Source organism: Podarcis cretensis (genome assembly GCF_951804945.1).
Source record: "Podarcis cretensis genome assembly, chromosome: 9".
Lineage (NCBI taxonomy): Eukaryota > Metazoa > Chordata > Lepidosauria > Squamata > Lacertidae > Podarcis > Podarcis cretensis.
The window spans coordinates 59,106,206-59,122,713 of record NC_137178.1 but is presented as its reverse complement, the minus strand read 5'-3'; the positions used below and the strand labels follow the sequence as shown (position 1 = coordinate 59,122,713).

General features: G+C 42.3%; 1 protein-coding gene across 11 annotated transcripts in view; it reads left to right on the top strand.

Annotated features, from left to right (window-relative positions):
- The window catches only part of APBB2 (amyloid beta precursor protein binding family B member 2), a 112,263-nt gene that overhangs the window by 75,025 nt on the left and 20,730 nt on the right, over nt 1-16,508 (top strand). The window contains exon 1 of one of the 11 annotated variants that reach the window (XM_079989684.1): nt 5,267-5,596. The exons of 8 other annotated variants lie outside the window; for them this stretch is intronic. Coding sequence is in view for 1 of the 3 variants with exons in the window: in XM_079989693.1 (XP_079845819.1) it covers nt 5,840-5,853 (14 nt within the window). In the remaining 2 variants the exon portion in view is untranslated. Of the gene's footprint in view, nt 1-5,266; nt 5,597-5,775; nt 5,854-15,559; nt 16,027-16,508 lie in introns of those variants that run through there. 2 more of the 11 variants (XM_079989693.1, XM_079989685.1) reach the window with 2 other exon arrangements.

Genomic DNA, 16,508 nt, shown 5'->3' with positions numbered 1-16,508 from the left:
TGCTAGAAACACAGTATCAAAATACATCCAGGTGTGGAGGATCCCCTGGTCTTGAATGGGGTAACTGTGCCCCTGAAGGACCAGGTGCACAGCCTAAGTGTCATTTTGGATGCACTGCTGTCCATGGAGGTGCAGGTCAATTCTGTATCCAGGGTAGGGCAGCTGTCTAGCAGCTCCATATGCTTCACCGGCTGAGACTCTACCTGCTCGTGCACTGTCTCACCAGAGTGCGCTGCTTATCCCTCACTTGGCCTCCTGCAAGGCGCTCTACGTGGGGCTACCTTTGAAGGTGACTCGGAAACTGCAACTACAGTGGTACCTCGGGTTAAGAACTTAATTCGTTCTGGAGGTCCATTCTTAACCTGAAACTGTTCTTAAGCTGAAGCACCACTTTAGCTAATGGGGCCTCCCGCTGCTGCTGCTGCTGCCGCCGCACCACCGCCGCACAATTTCTGTTCTCATCCTGAAGCAAAGTTCTTAACCCAAGGTACTATTTCTGGGTTAGCGGAGTCTGTAACCCGAGGTACCACTGTAATCCAGAACGCAGCAGCTATACTGGTGACTGGGAGTGGCTGCTGGGACCATATAACACCAGTCTTAAGGGATCTACACTGGCTCCCACTACATTTCCGAGCACAATTCAGAGGGTTGGTGGTGACCTTTAAAGCCCTAAACGGCCTTGGCCCAGTATACCTGAAGGAGCTTCTCCACCCCCATTGTTCAGCCCGGACACTGAGGTCCAGCACCGAGCGCCTTCTGGCGGTTCCCTCACCGCGTGAAGTGAGGTTATAAGGAACCAGGCAGAGGGCCTTTTCGGTAGGGGCGCCCGCCTTGTGGAACGCCCTCCCATCAGATGTCCAGGAAATAAACAACTATCTGACTTTTAGAAGACATCTGAAGGCAGCCCTGTTAAGGGACGTTTTTAATGTTTGATGTTTTATAATGCATTTATATGTGCTGGAAGCCACCCAGTTTGGCCACACATATGAAACACATATATATAACAAGAGCATGATGCTTCAGTCTTCTTTTTATGCATTCATATATTTAAATAATGGATGCCCTTGAATTCCTTTGAATGTCTGTTATGTTTAAGATGTTTAAAGCATTTATATGATGAATGCATACAGTAGGAGATCTGGATTATTGTTAGAAAATTGTTTTCTAGTGCTACGTTTTTGAAAGATAGGTACATGTTCTAACTCCAGGCTCATAATCGTGAGGATTATGTGTCGGCCCATTTCCATAACTGAGCTTCCACAAGGGGAGGGACTTTTGATGCTTCATGCTATTCAACGCGATGTGCCCTCTGGCAACAAATCTCTTTCTTGAATTGCATTTGATGACTGGAGTTGTCTTTGTGCGTGTACTTAAAGTCTCATTTCAGTTTTTAATTTCTCAGCATAAAAATTCAAATGACTTAAGTTGATGCATTAGCTAGATGGCAAAAAAAAATAACAATTCTATGAGTCACAAATGATTTCTGCATGAATAATGTTGTGTTTTAGTGAACCTGAAAAAATGGCCTGCATTATATATCTCATACAACATTGCCTAATGAAATACCATCCATCTTTATGCATCAGAGTCCCTTAAAACACATACACTCATCTGACTATTTAAATGGTACAGTAAACATGGTCTGAAGGATAATTTCAGTAGGGGGTTCTCCTGCTGTGTTCAATCCTCAAGTTATTTTATTGATGCAAAACAAGTCCCTTCACTCATGCTTTGAGTCAAAACATAGTATTTCCATTGAAGAAAAGCACTGGGATCAGAAAAAGCTTCCATTCGGTCATGTCTCTTTTCCCATCAGTGACCAGCCAGGTTTTTTGGTTCTTGGCCTCTGCTTCTGACCATGGAGATTTTCCAGTTTCCCCCAGTGTGCCAACTGCATGGCTCATGTCTTCCTCTCGGATAATTCAGACTGTGACATCTACCAGTGAGCCAGTGGGCAGCCAACTTACACTTGGGTAGCCAACTTACTTGCAAAAGTAACAAAGACCCACTGTGATACTGGAGAACCCTGCAGAAGCTTATCAAAGGAGAAATCGTGGCCTTTTCTACCTTAATTCATCTCTAAACCTAAACACGCCGTGTAAGGAGCTCAGTGTTTTGAACTACTGAGCAGAAAAAGTCAGGTATCACTGTTGAAAGTTCCGTGTGATCAAACAGTCAGATGCAAAGACACTGAACGATCCCCTTGTTGCAACAAGGGTTCCTTTGTCTCTGTTTGTAGATTTCAGACTTGATGAGATCTACTGGATGATAGGCAGGACGAGGAGACTGAATAGAGGCAGAGGAGTGGGAGGTTAGAAATGTTGGAGATGCAGTATTCACAGCCCGCCATACTCATAGGCCCTTAGCTAATTAATAAAAGAACAATACTTGCCCATTCCTCTGCCCCAAGCAGCTTAGATCCAGGGATTGTGCAAGCAGAAGCCAGTTACGCAGTGAGTTCCTTGCTTCCTTCTCTCACTCCAGCCTCCGTGCCTCCTGAAAAGTCCCTCCAGAGGAGTCAGAGAACCCTTGGGGAAAGGCCTGGCCTGTGGTTTACACGGGTGGGATTATAATACAGTGAGGGGGGAAGTATTTGATCCCCTGCTATATTTGCCCGTTTGCCCTCTGATGAAGAAATGACCAGTCCATAATTTTAATGGTTTATTGTAGCTGTGAGAGACTGGTCATTTCTTCGTCAGAGGGCAAACGGGCAAATTTAGCAGGGGATCAAATACTTTCCCCCCTCACTGTACATAATAGGTTTTGATGTTTCATAGGTATAAGACATATTTCCCAATTTTTGCTGAAGATTGCTTTTGTTGGGGAATGCAATAAAAAACAACAACTTAAGTTTTCTTTTTTTAAAATAAACAAATAAATAAAAACCCTCATGGGGTCTTTTTGCTTGGTTTTCAAGACATTCTTTTTGTTACAAGTTACCAAGATAACTGTCCATCCATGCATCGCCCTACAACATCTGTGGCTGCAGGGCCATGGATCATGCTGAAATTTGGGTTTTATTACTAGCTAATAGCCATGGATAGGGTTTGATTCTTACTCAAGTTGGGGTTCATGTTTCCATGGTGTTTGGGTGGGAGCGTGCTCCTCTTATATGTTCCTAATGCAACATGGCTGCTCCACACAAAAGGCTGTGTACAGTGAAGGCCATATCACCTTTCAGTTGAAGGAAGTGGTCTTCCGTAGATGCAGGCAACCACTTGGTGCACTTACAGTATGTCACAATTACATTATGTCTGTGGCCCACATTTGCTTTTCCATCCCAGGAATAGATGCTTAGGCCCAGGCGTGGGTCCCAATCAGACCAATAGGCCATAGCTGGCTGCTGATGTTTGCATGTAATACTACCCAGTCTAATACAGTCGTACCTTGGATCCCAAACGCCTTGCGAGTCAAACATTTTGGCTCCCAAATGCCACAAACCCGGAAATGAGTGTTCCAGTTTGCAAACGTTCTTTGGAAGCCGAACCTCCGACACGGCTTCCATTTGGCTGCAGGAGCCTTGGGTTTCCGAACATTTTGGAAGTTCCGGAACAGATTCCATTCGACTTCCAAGGTATCACTGTACACTGAAAAAGAAATGGGACTCCTCTTGAGTCAGTGGTGTCCCTGCACAGCTAGTTTGAGAGTTAAAATTAGTATGTTTAACACATGTCACTGTTGCTTTCTGGCTTAAGGGAAGAAACGCAAGAGGAATATTAACAAGCCTGCTTAGCAGCCTTGTAAGACTTGGAGGGGATTCAAGATTTGTGAAGGACTTTAGGAGCATCTATAAAACCAACTCTAGCAAAGGACTGTGGCAGTAGGATAGGCAATTGAAGTGAAAGTTTACAGTTGAAAACAAAAGCCCTATTTGGCATGAGATGGACATCTCGTACTGAATCTGCGCCAACAAAAAAATCTTATAATGACAGCCATTCTTGCAGTGGGGCTCTTTTGTTGTTTGTTGGATTGCAATGTCTGGGATTGCAAACAATGTTTATAGCGCATTCAGGTCAGAAATCCATGTAACTGTACATTAATAAAGGTTTGTTTTTCAGCAGCAGGCAGGCAGGCTCTCATTTGTTAAACAGTAGATCTGTTTTAACAGTGACAGAAATGAAGAGAAACAGTTCAATGAGAATCTCTCCTCCAGAAAGAGAGTTTCTCAGAGCACACTTATTATCTTAAACCAGGCAATTCTTCATGGGGGGTTGCTAGGCTTTGGCCCTGAACAGTAGTGAACCATTTGTATCTTCAAAATTATGTAGTATAAAGCGCTGGAAAGGGGACGTGGGTGGTGCTGTGGTCTAAACCACTGAGTCTCTTGGACTTGCTGATCAGAAGGTCAGCGGTTCGAATCCCCGCGATGGGGTGAGCTCCCGTTGCTCGGTCCCAGCTCCTGCCAACCCAGCAGTTTGAAAGCATGCCAAAAAGTGCAAGTACACAAATAGGTACCGCTCTGGCAGGAGGGTAAACAGCGTTTCCATGCACTGCTCTGGTTTCAGTGTTCCGTTGCGCCGGAAGCGGCTTAATCATGCTGGCTACATGACCCAGAAGCTGTACACAGGCTCCCTCGGCCTGTAAAGCGAGATGAGCGCCGCAACCCCAGAGTCATCCGCGACTGGACTTAATTGTCAGGGGTCCTTTACCTTTACCTTTTTACAGCGCTGGAAGGAGAGAACTAATACTTTAGAAATCAAACAAACTGCAGGTGTGTACTTTATGCAATCTTAGGTATACCTTTTTGCAACCCAGTTTAAGTATATTCTCTTCTGAAAAGTGAGATGCAAACAGTTTGAGTAATTTTTATTCCATAGAATCGTAGAGTAGGAAGCGACCACAAGGGTCATCTACTCCAACCATCTTCAGTGCAGGAATTTTGCCCGATGTTGGGCTCAAATTCACAATCCTGAGATTGAGAGTCTCACGCTCTGCCGACTGAACCTTTCTCCCCTACCTTTTGAGGCAAGCCCTTAACAACAGAAACGTTAGCAAAACATCCGGCATTGGCTCCAGCAACCAAAACAGAGGGCCAGTTGTTGTTTTTCTGCACTATTTTCCGTTTATTGTGCAGCAGGCGTGCAATTTCTTCTGCACACTTTTGACATCGGTATCGGAAGCTTGGCACTTCCGTTTGGCTGCCGAAAGGAGGATCATCTGTAATAGCATAGATCTGTTAGGGGGGTGATGGGAGGGGCTCATTGCACGGAATATAAAAAAAAGTACTCAAAAACGGGGTGGGGGGGAGCAAGGCTGAGAGGAGAGCAGAACCCCCTCTCCTTCACAGCTGCATCCAATCACACAGCTGGGCTGACTGAGCGAGGACAGGAAAGAAGGAACGAGGGAGGGCATCTCGCGGAGGAGAGTTGCAGCTGAGAGGGTCTGCTCCAACTTGATGCAAAATGAATGAGCTGCTGCCCCCCCACGGGTATTCAACGCATGTCACCGAAGCAAGAGCATGCATATGGCTGAGCTGAGAGAGCACTTTGCCCTGCCGATGCCTGTGCAAATGGGGAATCGGGGAGTGTTGGGGGCTGCCTGGTCAGCCTGACGTGCCAGGCATTAAAAAGCCCTCTCTGCCGCAAGAAGGAATAAGGTAAGGAACTTAAAAAGGGGACCGCTCCCCGCGCACCCCATCTGATTACTACAGATGCATACAGTATAAGCAGGAGCAAGTAGCCTTTTGTCTTCAGTAGCGCTCGTCTTCTCTGTGCAGATTCAGGGCAGAGATTCTTTAGGTTAAAGATTGAGGGCAGGCAAGCAGCTTCTTAGGGCAGGTTGAGCCTCTTGTTTTCCAAGAACGACAACTTAATATCAGAATCGCAGCTGTAATGGCCAGATGGGACTTGCACTGTAAGTACAGTTTATTTGCCGTTTCTGCTTTCAGGACATGGCTGTAAACTGACGGACTGTTAGCTGACGACGAGACCCGTCTGATGTTCAGCTGCTCTTATTGTTCACTGTTCAAGTCGCCCAAATACCTGCCGTTCGTTGGCTGCAATTACTAAGCCCTCTTATATCGACTTGCCTAAATTGGCAGTTTTGTAAGCTCGGACGTAATTTGTTCTCGATCGCAACCGTGCATGTAATGGGGGAGGGGGAGAAAACGCAATGAATTGCCAAGTTCACAATGACTTTCTGGTGATAGTGCAAATTGGCAGCTACTTGTGCTCATGGCAGATATAATTGTTGGGATGAAACCTATCTTTACCATTAGAGATTTACTGCTTATTTTTCATTCATAATCATCTCTTACTTGATAAGCATGTAAGAGAACTTGCTCTTTCAAGAGGTGGAATAACTTTATCGTTCCTTCGATTTATATTTCTAATGTATATTTAATGATGAAGATTATCAGCTTTAGTATTTAGATATATATGTATATGCATAGGTAAACAGGGCAGCTTTCCTTCGACACGAGAAAGTTCATGATTGAAAGGTTTTTGGATTCATTTTGATCAGTGAGGAATTTCTGCTTTCTTAATCCTGCTGAAGAACGTGTAACTAGGGAGTTTATTGACTTATTAGCTGATGTATGGCTGCTAGGAATCTTTATTAAGCTGTTGGAGAGGGAATGGAAGAGAGGAAAAACCCATCAATCTTCTGCTTTTCTTTCTAATCACTCAGCACGTTCATTCTTCAACTTGGAGTGTGACATTTGTTGGGGGAAAGCTGTTTGCTTTGCCTGTTGTCTCTGCTTATATATTTGTTTTCTGAGCATAAAAGAATATTAAGTGCTGCTGAGTTTTTGTTCTACTGCAATAAAACCCACAGCAAACGGCATATCTTAGAGCAATGGCTTTAATTACGTATTTATAGTTGTTACTTCAACATTAACATAATTTTAACAACTGGGAGAAGATGGGCTTTTTTATTATTCATTCCTGAAGCATTTCTTGGGAGGCGAAATAATAATAAATTATTTACTCTGGAAAGGGAATGTGCTTTCCTTTCCCTAACTTAATCCCTGTGCTGTATTTGTGGAACGTGCACATTGATTTGAAAAACTGTACACGCAATTTATGGTCAACAATAATCCCAACTCTAGAATCATTTTAATATTGCAACCAGGCAAGATTTAATGAAAATTGCCAAACGGACATTTAAAATTTGTAACATAAATTAATGTTTGGGCACAGTGGATATTTCAGTTAGATCTTAAAACCCACTATGGGACTGGTACAGATTATTTTTAATTCCATTAAATTGAATTTTATTCCAGTCCGGGTGTGGTAATAAAATGAAAGCTACAATTTATGTTGGATAAAATGCTGAATATCCTGGGCCATGGTGCTAATTTTAAGTTATTGATAGAGGCAGTGATCCAGATTTACTATACCCATATCATGGGCTGAATAAATTGTCCCACTTTAGTTTTAAAGGCTTGTTCCAGACCTCTTGTGGCTTGTCTTATATGTAAATGAGCCAGATAATTTTTTAAAAAGTTGTGTGTGTGTGTAATTACTGCCTCTCCCATATACTATTGAGAACCTTTTGGGGAAGGTTGTGATATAAATCAGATAGGTAGATGAACTGCATTTTTAACATTTGATTGTAAGGTGCTTTCTAGGAGCCCTCAGGACTGAATAAGTAGCATATAAAATTTTGTATAAATAATTTCAATATATCAGAGCCAAAGGGTCTATGGCATGGGTAGGCAAACTAAGGCCCGGGGGCTGGATCCGGCCGAATCGCCTTCTAAATCTGGCCCGTGGATAGACCGGGAATCGGTGTGTTTTTACATGAGTAGAATGTGTCCTTTTATTTAAAAAGCATCTCTGGGTTATTTGTGGGGCATAGAAATTCGTTCATTTTTAGAGATGATAGATAGATAGATAGATAGATAGATAGATAGATAGATAGATGATAGATTAGATAGTCCGGCCCCCGACAAGGTCTGAGGGACAGTGGACCGGCCCCCTGCTGAAAAAGTTTACTGACCCCTGGTCTATGGCCTCCTTGACCATCTTCACGTGGTCAAGACATAACCCACTGCCTGCAGACCTGATCTGATAAATCTTCAAAAGAGTTGTCACTCTTAAAATACTTGTTTTTAAAAGGCTCCTAATTTCCATCAAATGTAGTTCATTGTTCCAGGCCCTTTTTAAAGACAGAGAGGGCCAGGCTGTTCATTGGAGCCCCCTCTAGCTTCTGACTGCACCTCAGCTGGGGAAAAAATGTGTAATATCCTTTCAACAACCATCTATACTTGACATCAAAAGCAGTGTGTTAAGACTTTGTCTCCAAAACTGAATATATATATATATATAAATACTCTACACAATAGTAGAATATAGCTAGACCAGAGTTTGGCGATGCAGTGCTGGACTGGAGCCTCTCTCTGCTTGGCTGCGAGTACCGCTAGCCAGAGTGGGATGGAGGCAGCACTTTGGGAAGGAAAAAGAAAAGCAGAGTTGGGTGTTCAGCTGGATAAGGATATACCGGTAGCTCATTCTTCAACATCAACTTCTTTGGACTGGTCATGTTGTGTGGATGCCTGATGATCGTCTTCCAAAGCAACTACTCTATTCCAAACTTTAAAATGGAAAGCGTAATGCTGGCGGTCAACAAAAGAGGTTTAAAGACTGTCTCAGGGCAGATCTAAAAAAAAGTAGTATAAACACCAACAATTGGGAAACATTGGCCTGCGAGCGCTCCAGTTGGAGAACATCCTTTACCAAAGGTGTAATGGGCTTTGAAAACACTCGAACTCAGGACGCAAGGGAGAAACGTGCTAGAGGAAGGCACGCTTGACAAATCCACACTGTGATCAGCTCCTGCCCGGAAACCAATCTCCCCACTGTGGAAGGACGTGTGGATCCAGAATTGGCCTCCACAGTCACTTAACGGACTCATTGTTAAAACCGTGTTTATGGAAGGCAATCTTACTCAGCTACAAGTGATCACCAAAGATAGCTCCTGGTGTGTGTGTGTGTGTGTGTGTGTGTGTGTGTGTGTGTAAAAGTAAAATCCAGTCTGAGGAAAATATAGCCAGATAAGGAAGTCTCTGAGCTTAGTCTGAAACGCAGTAATTAGTGTCTTTTTAGGAATATACAAGCAAGAGAAAAACTGGGAAGCGGAATTGGGGACAGGGGAAGTAGAGTTAGTAGGGAAACTCTACTTGGGTCTCAATTCAATAAGAAAGGGATAGAACTTCTGGAAAGAAAAGGATCCCAAACCAGTTAGGAAGGGGTGTGGTGAACCCCTGGTCTGTTATAATACTAGAGAAGGTTCAGGAGTGTGATTTATAGAAGGCAGGGAAACTGACAGAAAATACCACCTTGTTTAAGAACCCAAGTATTAAGACCTAAATATCTTCGCAGAAGCTTACGAAAAGCTTGGCCTATCACTCAAAATCTAAAAACCCAAAGTGCTGCACCAACAAGCACAAAACAACCCCTCTGCAGTGCCGCAAATCCAACTCAGTGGTATAACGTTGGAAAATGTCGGTTACTTCTCCTACCTAGGCAGTTATCTTTCCACAAGGGCCGACATTGATGCCGAAATCCAGCATCACCTGAGCTCTGCGAGTGCGGCTTTCTCCCAATTGAAGAGCAGAGTGTTTGAGGACCGGGACATTTGCAGGGAAACCAAAATGCTTGTTTACAAAGCTATTGTACTACCCACCTTACTGTACCCTTGCGAAACATGGACCACTTCTAAACTCCATCTCCAACTCCTCAAAAAATTCCATCAACAGTGTCTCTGAAAAATTTTACACATCACTTGGGAAGACAGGCGAACTAATGCCATTGTACTGGCAGAAGCAAAGATCACCAGTCTCGAAGCAGTGATTCTTCAACATCAACTTTGCTGGACTGGTCATATTGTGTGGGTGCCTGATTATCGTCTTCCAAAGCGACTACTCTATTTTCAATTAAAAATGGCAAGTGTAATAATCGCTGACAATTGGGAAACACTGGCCTGCAAGCGCTCCAATTGGCGAACTGTCTTTACCAAAGGTGTCATGGGCTTTGAAGACACTCAAACTCAGGACAAAATGTAGAAACATGCTAAGAGGAAGGCACGTTTGGCAAACCCTCACTGTGATCAACTCCTGCCCGGAAACCTATGTCCTCACTGTGAAGGAAGTGTGGATCCAGAACTGGCCTCCACAGTCACTTACAGACTCACTGTTAAATTTGTGTTCATGGAAGACAAACTTGCTTGGATTGATCGCCAAAGAAGGAGATTAAGACGTAAGCTGTAGCACCAAATCCTACTGAACTCATTAAGACTATACAGTTAGCTTAAGAAACTGAAGTGAAAAGAAGCTGTGTGTTTACCACCTTGTTTAGAAGCTTGTAACATCCACAATTTTTTGAGAGACATCTCTTGCAACATCTTTTCTTTTATCAATTTTGTTCTTAAAATAAATCGCTTTTCTGTTTAACTTCTCTATGTCTCCAGTTGCCAGAGCTTTTTCTTTAAACAAACGAAAAGCCAATAGTTAAGGTTTGCCTCAAATGGTTTTGGTTGCCGTGCTTAGCATTCCTGTATCCTGTGTCTCTTTCCATGATTCATCATGAAATATCACATACAAAATTACAAAACATGTTCACACATAACAAAATATATCCAGGCTCTTGTAACCAATACCCCTTTTCTGAGCTTCTTGGCTGCAAATTCAGATATGAAATTACAGAAGAAATTTCTCTCAAAAGATCCCATTCTGTAGAGAGAACAGATAGTGAGGACTGCCTTGATGGAACTGCTGTTGACCGTAATTTAATAAGGGATTGTTGTTGGGGTTGGCATACTTGAAGAAGGCGGGAAACCATGGCAACATTAGGAAATGATTCAGCCAGTTCCTTATTGTACGTTACAGTGGTACCTCGGTTTACGAACTTAATCCATTCCAGAAGCCCGTTCTTAAACCGAAACTGTTCTTAAACTGAGGCGCACTTTCCCTAATGAGGCCTCCCACCGCCAGTGCCCTTCCACCATTCAGATTCCATTCTTAGACCAAGGTAAAGTTTGCAAACCTGGACACTACTTCCGGTTTTGCAGAGTTCATAAACCGAATAGTTCGTAAACAGGGCTGTTCTTAAACCGAGATACCACTGTATTTTGATTTGGAACGATCTCTCTATGGTGATTTATCTGGCCTGTGGCCTTGACTCTTTCCAGGAAATGCGGAACAAGACAGAGGGGACCACTTGCTACTTTTATTGATGAATTGTGTGGATTGTCTCATGCACAATAGCTCCAGATGCCACTTATTTATGAAACATTGATTTAAGGATTCTTCAGACCAGCCACACAACTCTGGTCCCATTAAGCAGAAAGGGGGAACCCCACTTGTGGAAATTTCCGTCGGCTCCAGTCAACATGGGGAGTCGTGAGTGCTGATGGCGGTTGTAACCTAGCAGAATCTGGGCCAGAGATTTCCCAATATTCCTTTAGATAATCATTACTGATAAAAATATGAAAGCCATAGTATTATCCCTACCAGGGTCCTTTAAATAGCCATGGATTCTGTTGACACCCACCGCAACACCAGCTGTTTCCATTTCAGATCTAGTAGCTTGATATATTGATGCAAGAAACAGTTGCTGGCCCTACAAGGGCTTGTTCATTTTGGGGCTAAAAACAGCTTAGAAGCATTTCCCACAGTGCACTCAGTATTTTTTCCACAGTCTTGAAAAAACCATGGTTCATTTACGATTAAGGCAGAGTTGAAAGCCCCACTTTTTGCCTTCTATAAAATATACGATTCGACTTTAGCCTTGAGGGGAATTTCTTGAAAAACACAGACATTCAGCCAAGCCTGGATCATCCAGCTGTGAAAGTATGCCAGCTGAATGGGTTTCTATCTTGTGTGGAATTAATTATTAAGTTGCAAGAAGTCCACGACACCACATAGAGAAATAGGATTAATTTCCAAACTGTAACATCCCCAGCAGTTACAAAACAGCTTTTCAACCCTGATCCAGAGCATATTTACTCATAAAGTAAGTCTTAATGAGTTCAGTAGGATTTGCTTTTGATTTCAATCAATGGCTGCAACTCTGCGCACACTGATGTGGCAGTTAACTCCATTGAACGCAGTGGGATTTGCCTCTGAGTAAACATATTTAAGGTTGCACTGTTAGAGATACAGGCATCGTTGGGGAAGTTCTGCTGTTTTCTGAGCATCTCTGTTGTTTCGTTTATGGCTTGAATGCAAGATAGATAGATAGATAGATAGATAGATAGATAGATAGATAGATACATAGGAAGGAATACTGAAATTCTCTTGGATCAGGTGAAATATTGGGAGGGGTTTGGAGAGCAAGCATTTTTTTTCATTTTCTTTACCCATTGCCTTTCTCTAAATACATACAGTGGTACCTGGGGTTAAGTACTTAATTCGTTCCGGAGGTCCATTCTTAACCTGAAACTGTTCTTAACCTGAAGCACCACTTTAGCTAATGGGGCCTCCTGCTGCTGCTGTGTCGCCGGAGCCCAATTTCTGTTCTTATCCTGAAGCAAAGTTCTTAACCTGAAGCCCTATTTCTGAGTTAGCAGAGTGTGTAACCTGAAGCATATGTAACCTGAAGTGTATGTAACCCAAGGTACCACTGCCTTCAGCAGCAACTGGTAGAAACAGGCAAGCTGCATCACTGAAGCTGGTGACATTAGAATGGCTACGTTGATTTCAGGCAAGGAGCAAATGGAAACAGGAGGTGTGGTCATAGGGAGCACACAAGGAAATGCTGTGAAACATGTAAAGAGCTGCCCACAGAACTGCGCCACCATAATGTGCTTCACTACATTTACTGTTGGGCAATGTGCGTTTTTACGGTGGTTTTCCCCCTTATCAGAGGATCTGAAGAATCTGGATTCGGTTCCTAAAAGGTATAGGCTGGCATTTAGATGAGGATGCTAGGGGCACGTGTGGCATCAAATCCACATTAATCTTTTGTATGGACCAAGCCCTTGCCTTCCATTTATAAAATAGCCCGTTGCCCTATTTTTTCAGGATGGATGTACTTGTTCAGAATTCATCACCCTACCTGTGTCACAAGGATTTACATTATATATAGATTACGTGGGAAAATATTATGGCAAGAAAATAATCGTAACAGGCTGACAATACTCAGCAGTAGAGGTTACAATGTGGGATGATGTAAGGTAATGAAAACAACTTAGTAGAGAAAGAAAACACAGTTGAAAAGATAGCAGATAGGAAACCAGAGAAAGAGTGGGAGGGGAGTGAAAGTTAAGATTTATAAGAGTCAAATCAGTTGGAGGAATAAGTTATATTACCATTAATATTTGTGTGTGTGTGTGTGTCTTATATTTATGTTATTCTTCTTTCTTATTATCCTGTGTATGAGCGCCACAACTCCATATTTGCCTTTGACTGGACTTAACCGTCCAGGAGTCCTTTTTTACCTTTTACCTTATGCTTTGCTAATATGATAAAACAGTAAAGCAATTGAAATTGTTTTTTTTAAAAAATATATTTTTTATGTTATTGATTATTAAAGAAAAGTCAGCCTGCAGAAATTTTTTCAGCAGTCTGTTAATAAATTCATTTGATGAGACCTCTAGTGCAGTTATTCCGTGATCTTATGTGGCACCTCTTTTTTTTTTAAGCAGCAACTCCTGAGGGCAGAGGAAATAGGGAAAGTTATGAATTTGAGATCTTGACTATTGGAAAGATAGCAGAAAGCAATAGATTCATGTTTGCACAAGGGCTGCAGTGCAAACTACTGTTAAAACATACGCAGTTCGTCAGCCAGTCACTATAAGCAGTGGAGCAGAGTTTGCACTAATGGAATATTCTCTTTTGGAGAAATGGTGTAGCCCAGCCTTTCTCAACTTTCTTCCCTCCAGATTTTTCGGACTGCAGGCTGGGGCTGATGGAGAAGGCTGGACTAGATCTAAATTATGGATCTAATTTATGTCTGGATCTAAATTATGTCATGGAATATTTGCCAGTTGACAAAAAGAAGGGTGTCGTCGCACGCTATTTATGGCAGATACTTCAAATTCTTTACATGTCTGACTGTTCCTGGCTTGGGTACTGATAGAACTGGAGTGAAGTGACCAAAGGTTCAGAAGAAGAAATAACCATTGTGATTATAGAAGGGAGTTTCATACAGTATTGCAGAGACACAAGTTTGTAGTTGTGCTCTTTGATTCTCTTTTCTTGTCCATATCCTTTTGAGTGGTACCTCGGGTTAAGTACTTAATTTGTTCCGGAGGTCCGTTCTTAACCTGAAACTGTTCTTAACCTGAAGCACCACTTTAGCTAATGGGGCCTCCTGCTGCTGCCGCACGGCTGGAGCATGATTTCTGTTCTCATCCTGAAGCAAAGTTCTTAACCCGAGGTATTATTTCTGGGTTAGCAGAGTCTGTAACCTGAAGCATCTGTAACCTGAAGCGTATGTAACCTGAGGTACCACCGTATATCATTAACTCGCTTGTGTCCTTTCTACTGTTGTGTTTTGCACATTTGACATGTTCTGGAAATAAGCAGTGGCTTATAGCTAATGCAAATAAATAATATTTGTTTATTTATGATTCACCCTTCCTCAGAAGAGCCCATGGTGATGCACAGGTGATGCTGGAAGTGCCAGCAGAAGGACTGTTCTAAAGGTTAATTAGCCACTACAGGGAAGATCCATCTGTGGTTTCGAGCATCCATAGGGATTTAGCTTGAAAAGGACATTGCAGATATTGCAGCATCCCCTCCACCCCCCCAATTCTTTAAGCATTGCAAGCGAAGGGTGTGTAAAATAGCCACCGCGACTTTCGCAGCAGCGGCAACATTTTTTATTTGTATACCACCTTTCCATACTAAGCCATGCTCAAGGTGGCTTAAGTAGGAGATGTTAAGTCAACTCCCCCCTCCCCCGCTAAATTTATTCTTCAAATCTGTAGCTGGAAACAGTTGGTGTGGCATTATCTTTCAGACATCTGCCTCTCTGCCTTCCTAACTATCAAACAATGAAATTAAGTTACCCACGTGTGAAATGCTACCAAGAGCCTGAAGCAATAGTTCTGCAAATAGTGAACTCCATGCACTCAGTAATATCTCATCCAGTTTTGATTTAAATTCCATTATGCTTGCTGTCTTAAACACTAGGGTTTTTTTTAATGCTGTGTGAGCTTGAATTTCCATATCCACATGTAACATTGAGCCAAGAAACTTGGCTTGGTAGACCATAAAATGTATGGGATGTGTTCTAGTGGACTTTACGGCTTTATTCCCTCCCTTTAGAGCAAAACAAACTGCAATCCTGGGTTGAGGCCGTACCATTAGTCTATCTGCTTCCTGGTTTATTTAGGCTATTACTGAGCTTGTGGCAGAAGCAGGATTAGAACCAGCTGAAACTGTTAGCTACTGCACTTCACTACATATAACTTAAATTTATGTTTCTTCTTCACTGGCTATAACAGCTAATACGACTTCCCTTGCATTATTTTTTTTCTTTTTAAATAATCCCAAATGTCCATAAAGGTTACATCTTTTATTTTACATCCTTTTTTTAAAAGCCCAGCCATTCTATTTCATCATCCAAAGCCAAAGCGAAAAATAAAGAAATGCAAATAACAAAAAATGGATGAGAATTTAGAAAAAGCGTAGGACGTTCGAAATGCTGAAACAGCCTTTGTGCAGTAGCGTTAACGTCGTGATTTCCTTGATGTTGTCTCTTTAAATGCAATCTTCTTCAAGCGCAGGGATTGTTGTGACTGGCTTTCCGTAGACACTTCTGCCAACTGCTTCCCTTATTTGTGTGTGATATTTTAAACCTATCCTCCACAGCTGATATTTCTGGGCTGCTGGCCTTCTAAATTCAACTGATACCTGTTGGCCTCAATTGTATGTTTCCAAAAATACTTTACAGACTCGGTCATAAAAAAAAGAATTTATCCTAGAATAATGGCTGGATGGAAGCAGAATAGATTCAGTGCACCTTTGTAAGGAAAACCAGGCAAGGAGCATCGAGTGACTGGGGCTGTCTGTGTGAATGTTTTCTAACTCTCTCTTTCTGCTCTGTTTTTCCATGCTTTTCCGGGATTCAGAGAGAGGTAAATTGTTTTTCTCTATTCTGTTTTCTTCCTGTCTTTCATCACCAGCATTAGCTGTTGTTGCCTTGCAAATCCATACTTCTGAATCAAATGTGTTTCTTGCCATTAAAACCGTAATCCAGTAAGTTCCCCTTTTGCCTTATCAAATGGCAGTTCTCCAACCCCTTTAGATAGATGCATTTTAGAAGCCAACTCAAATGTCATCCAAAAGAAAAATATTAAAACACCCATCTCCAAGGTGGGGGAAAGGATTTTCCATTCAATCTGGTTTTGTCTGCATGATCCTAGATATTCAGTCCCAATGCTGAATCTAGCTGAATCTTAACAGAACTATATTTTTTAAAACCCCATTAAATTATACTCCTAGGCTGTAGACCTGGGAAGAACATAGGTGCCTGCCTCGCTCCTGATAAACAGGTATTCTTCCAGTGAGCCTAAGTTCCTGATCTGTCTCTAGAAGGAATGTTAGGCTCCTTCAGATA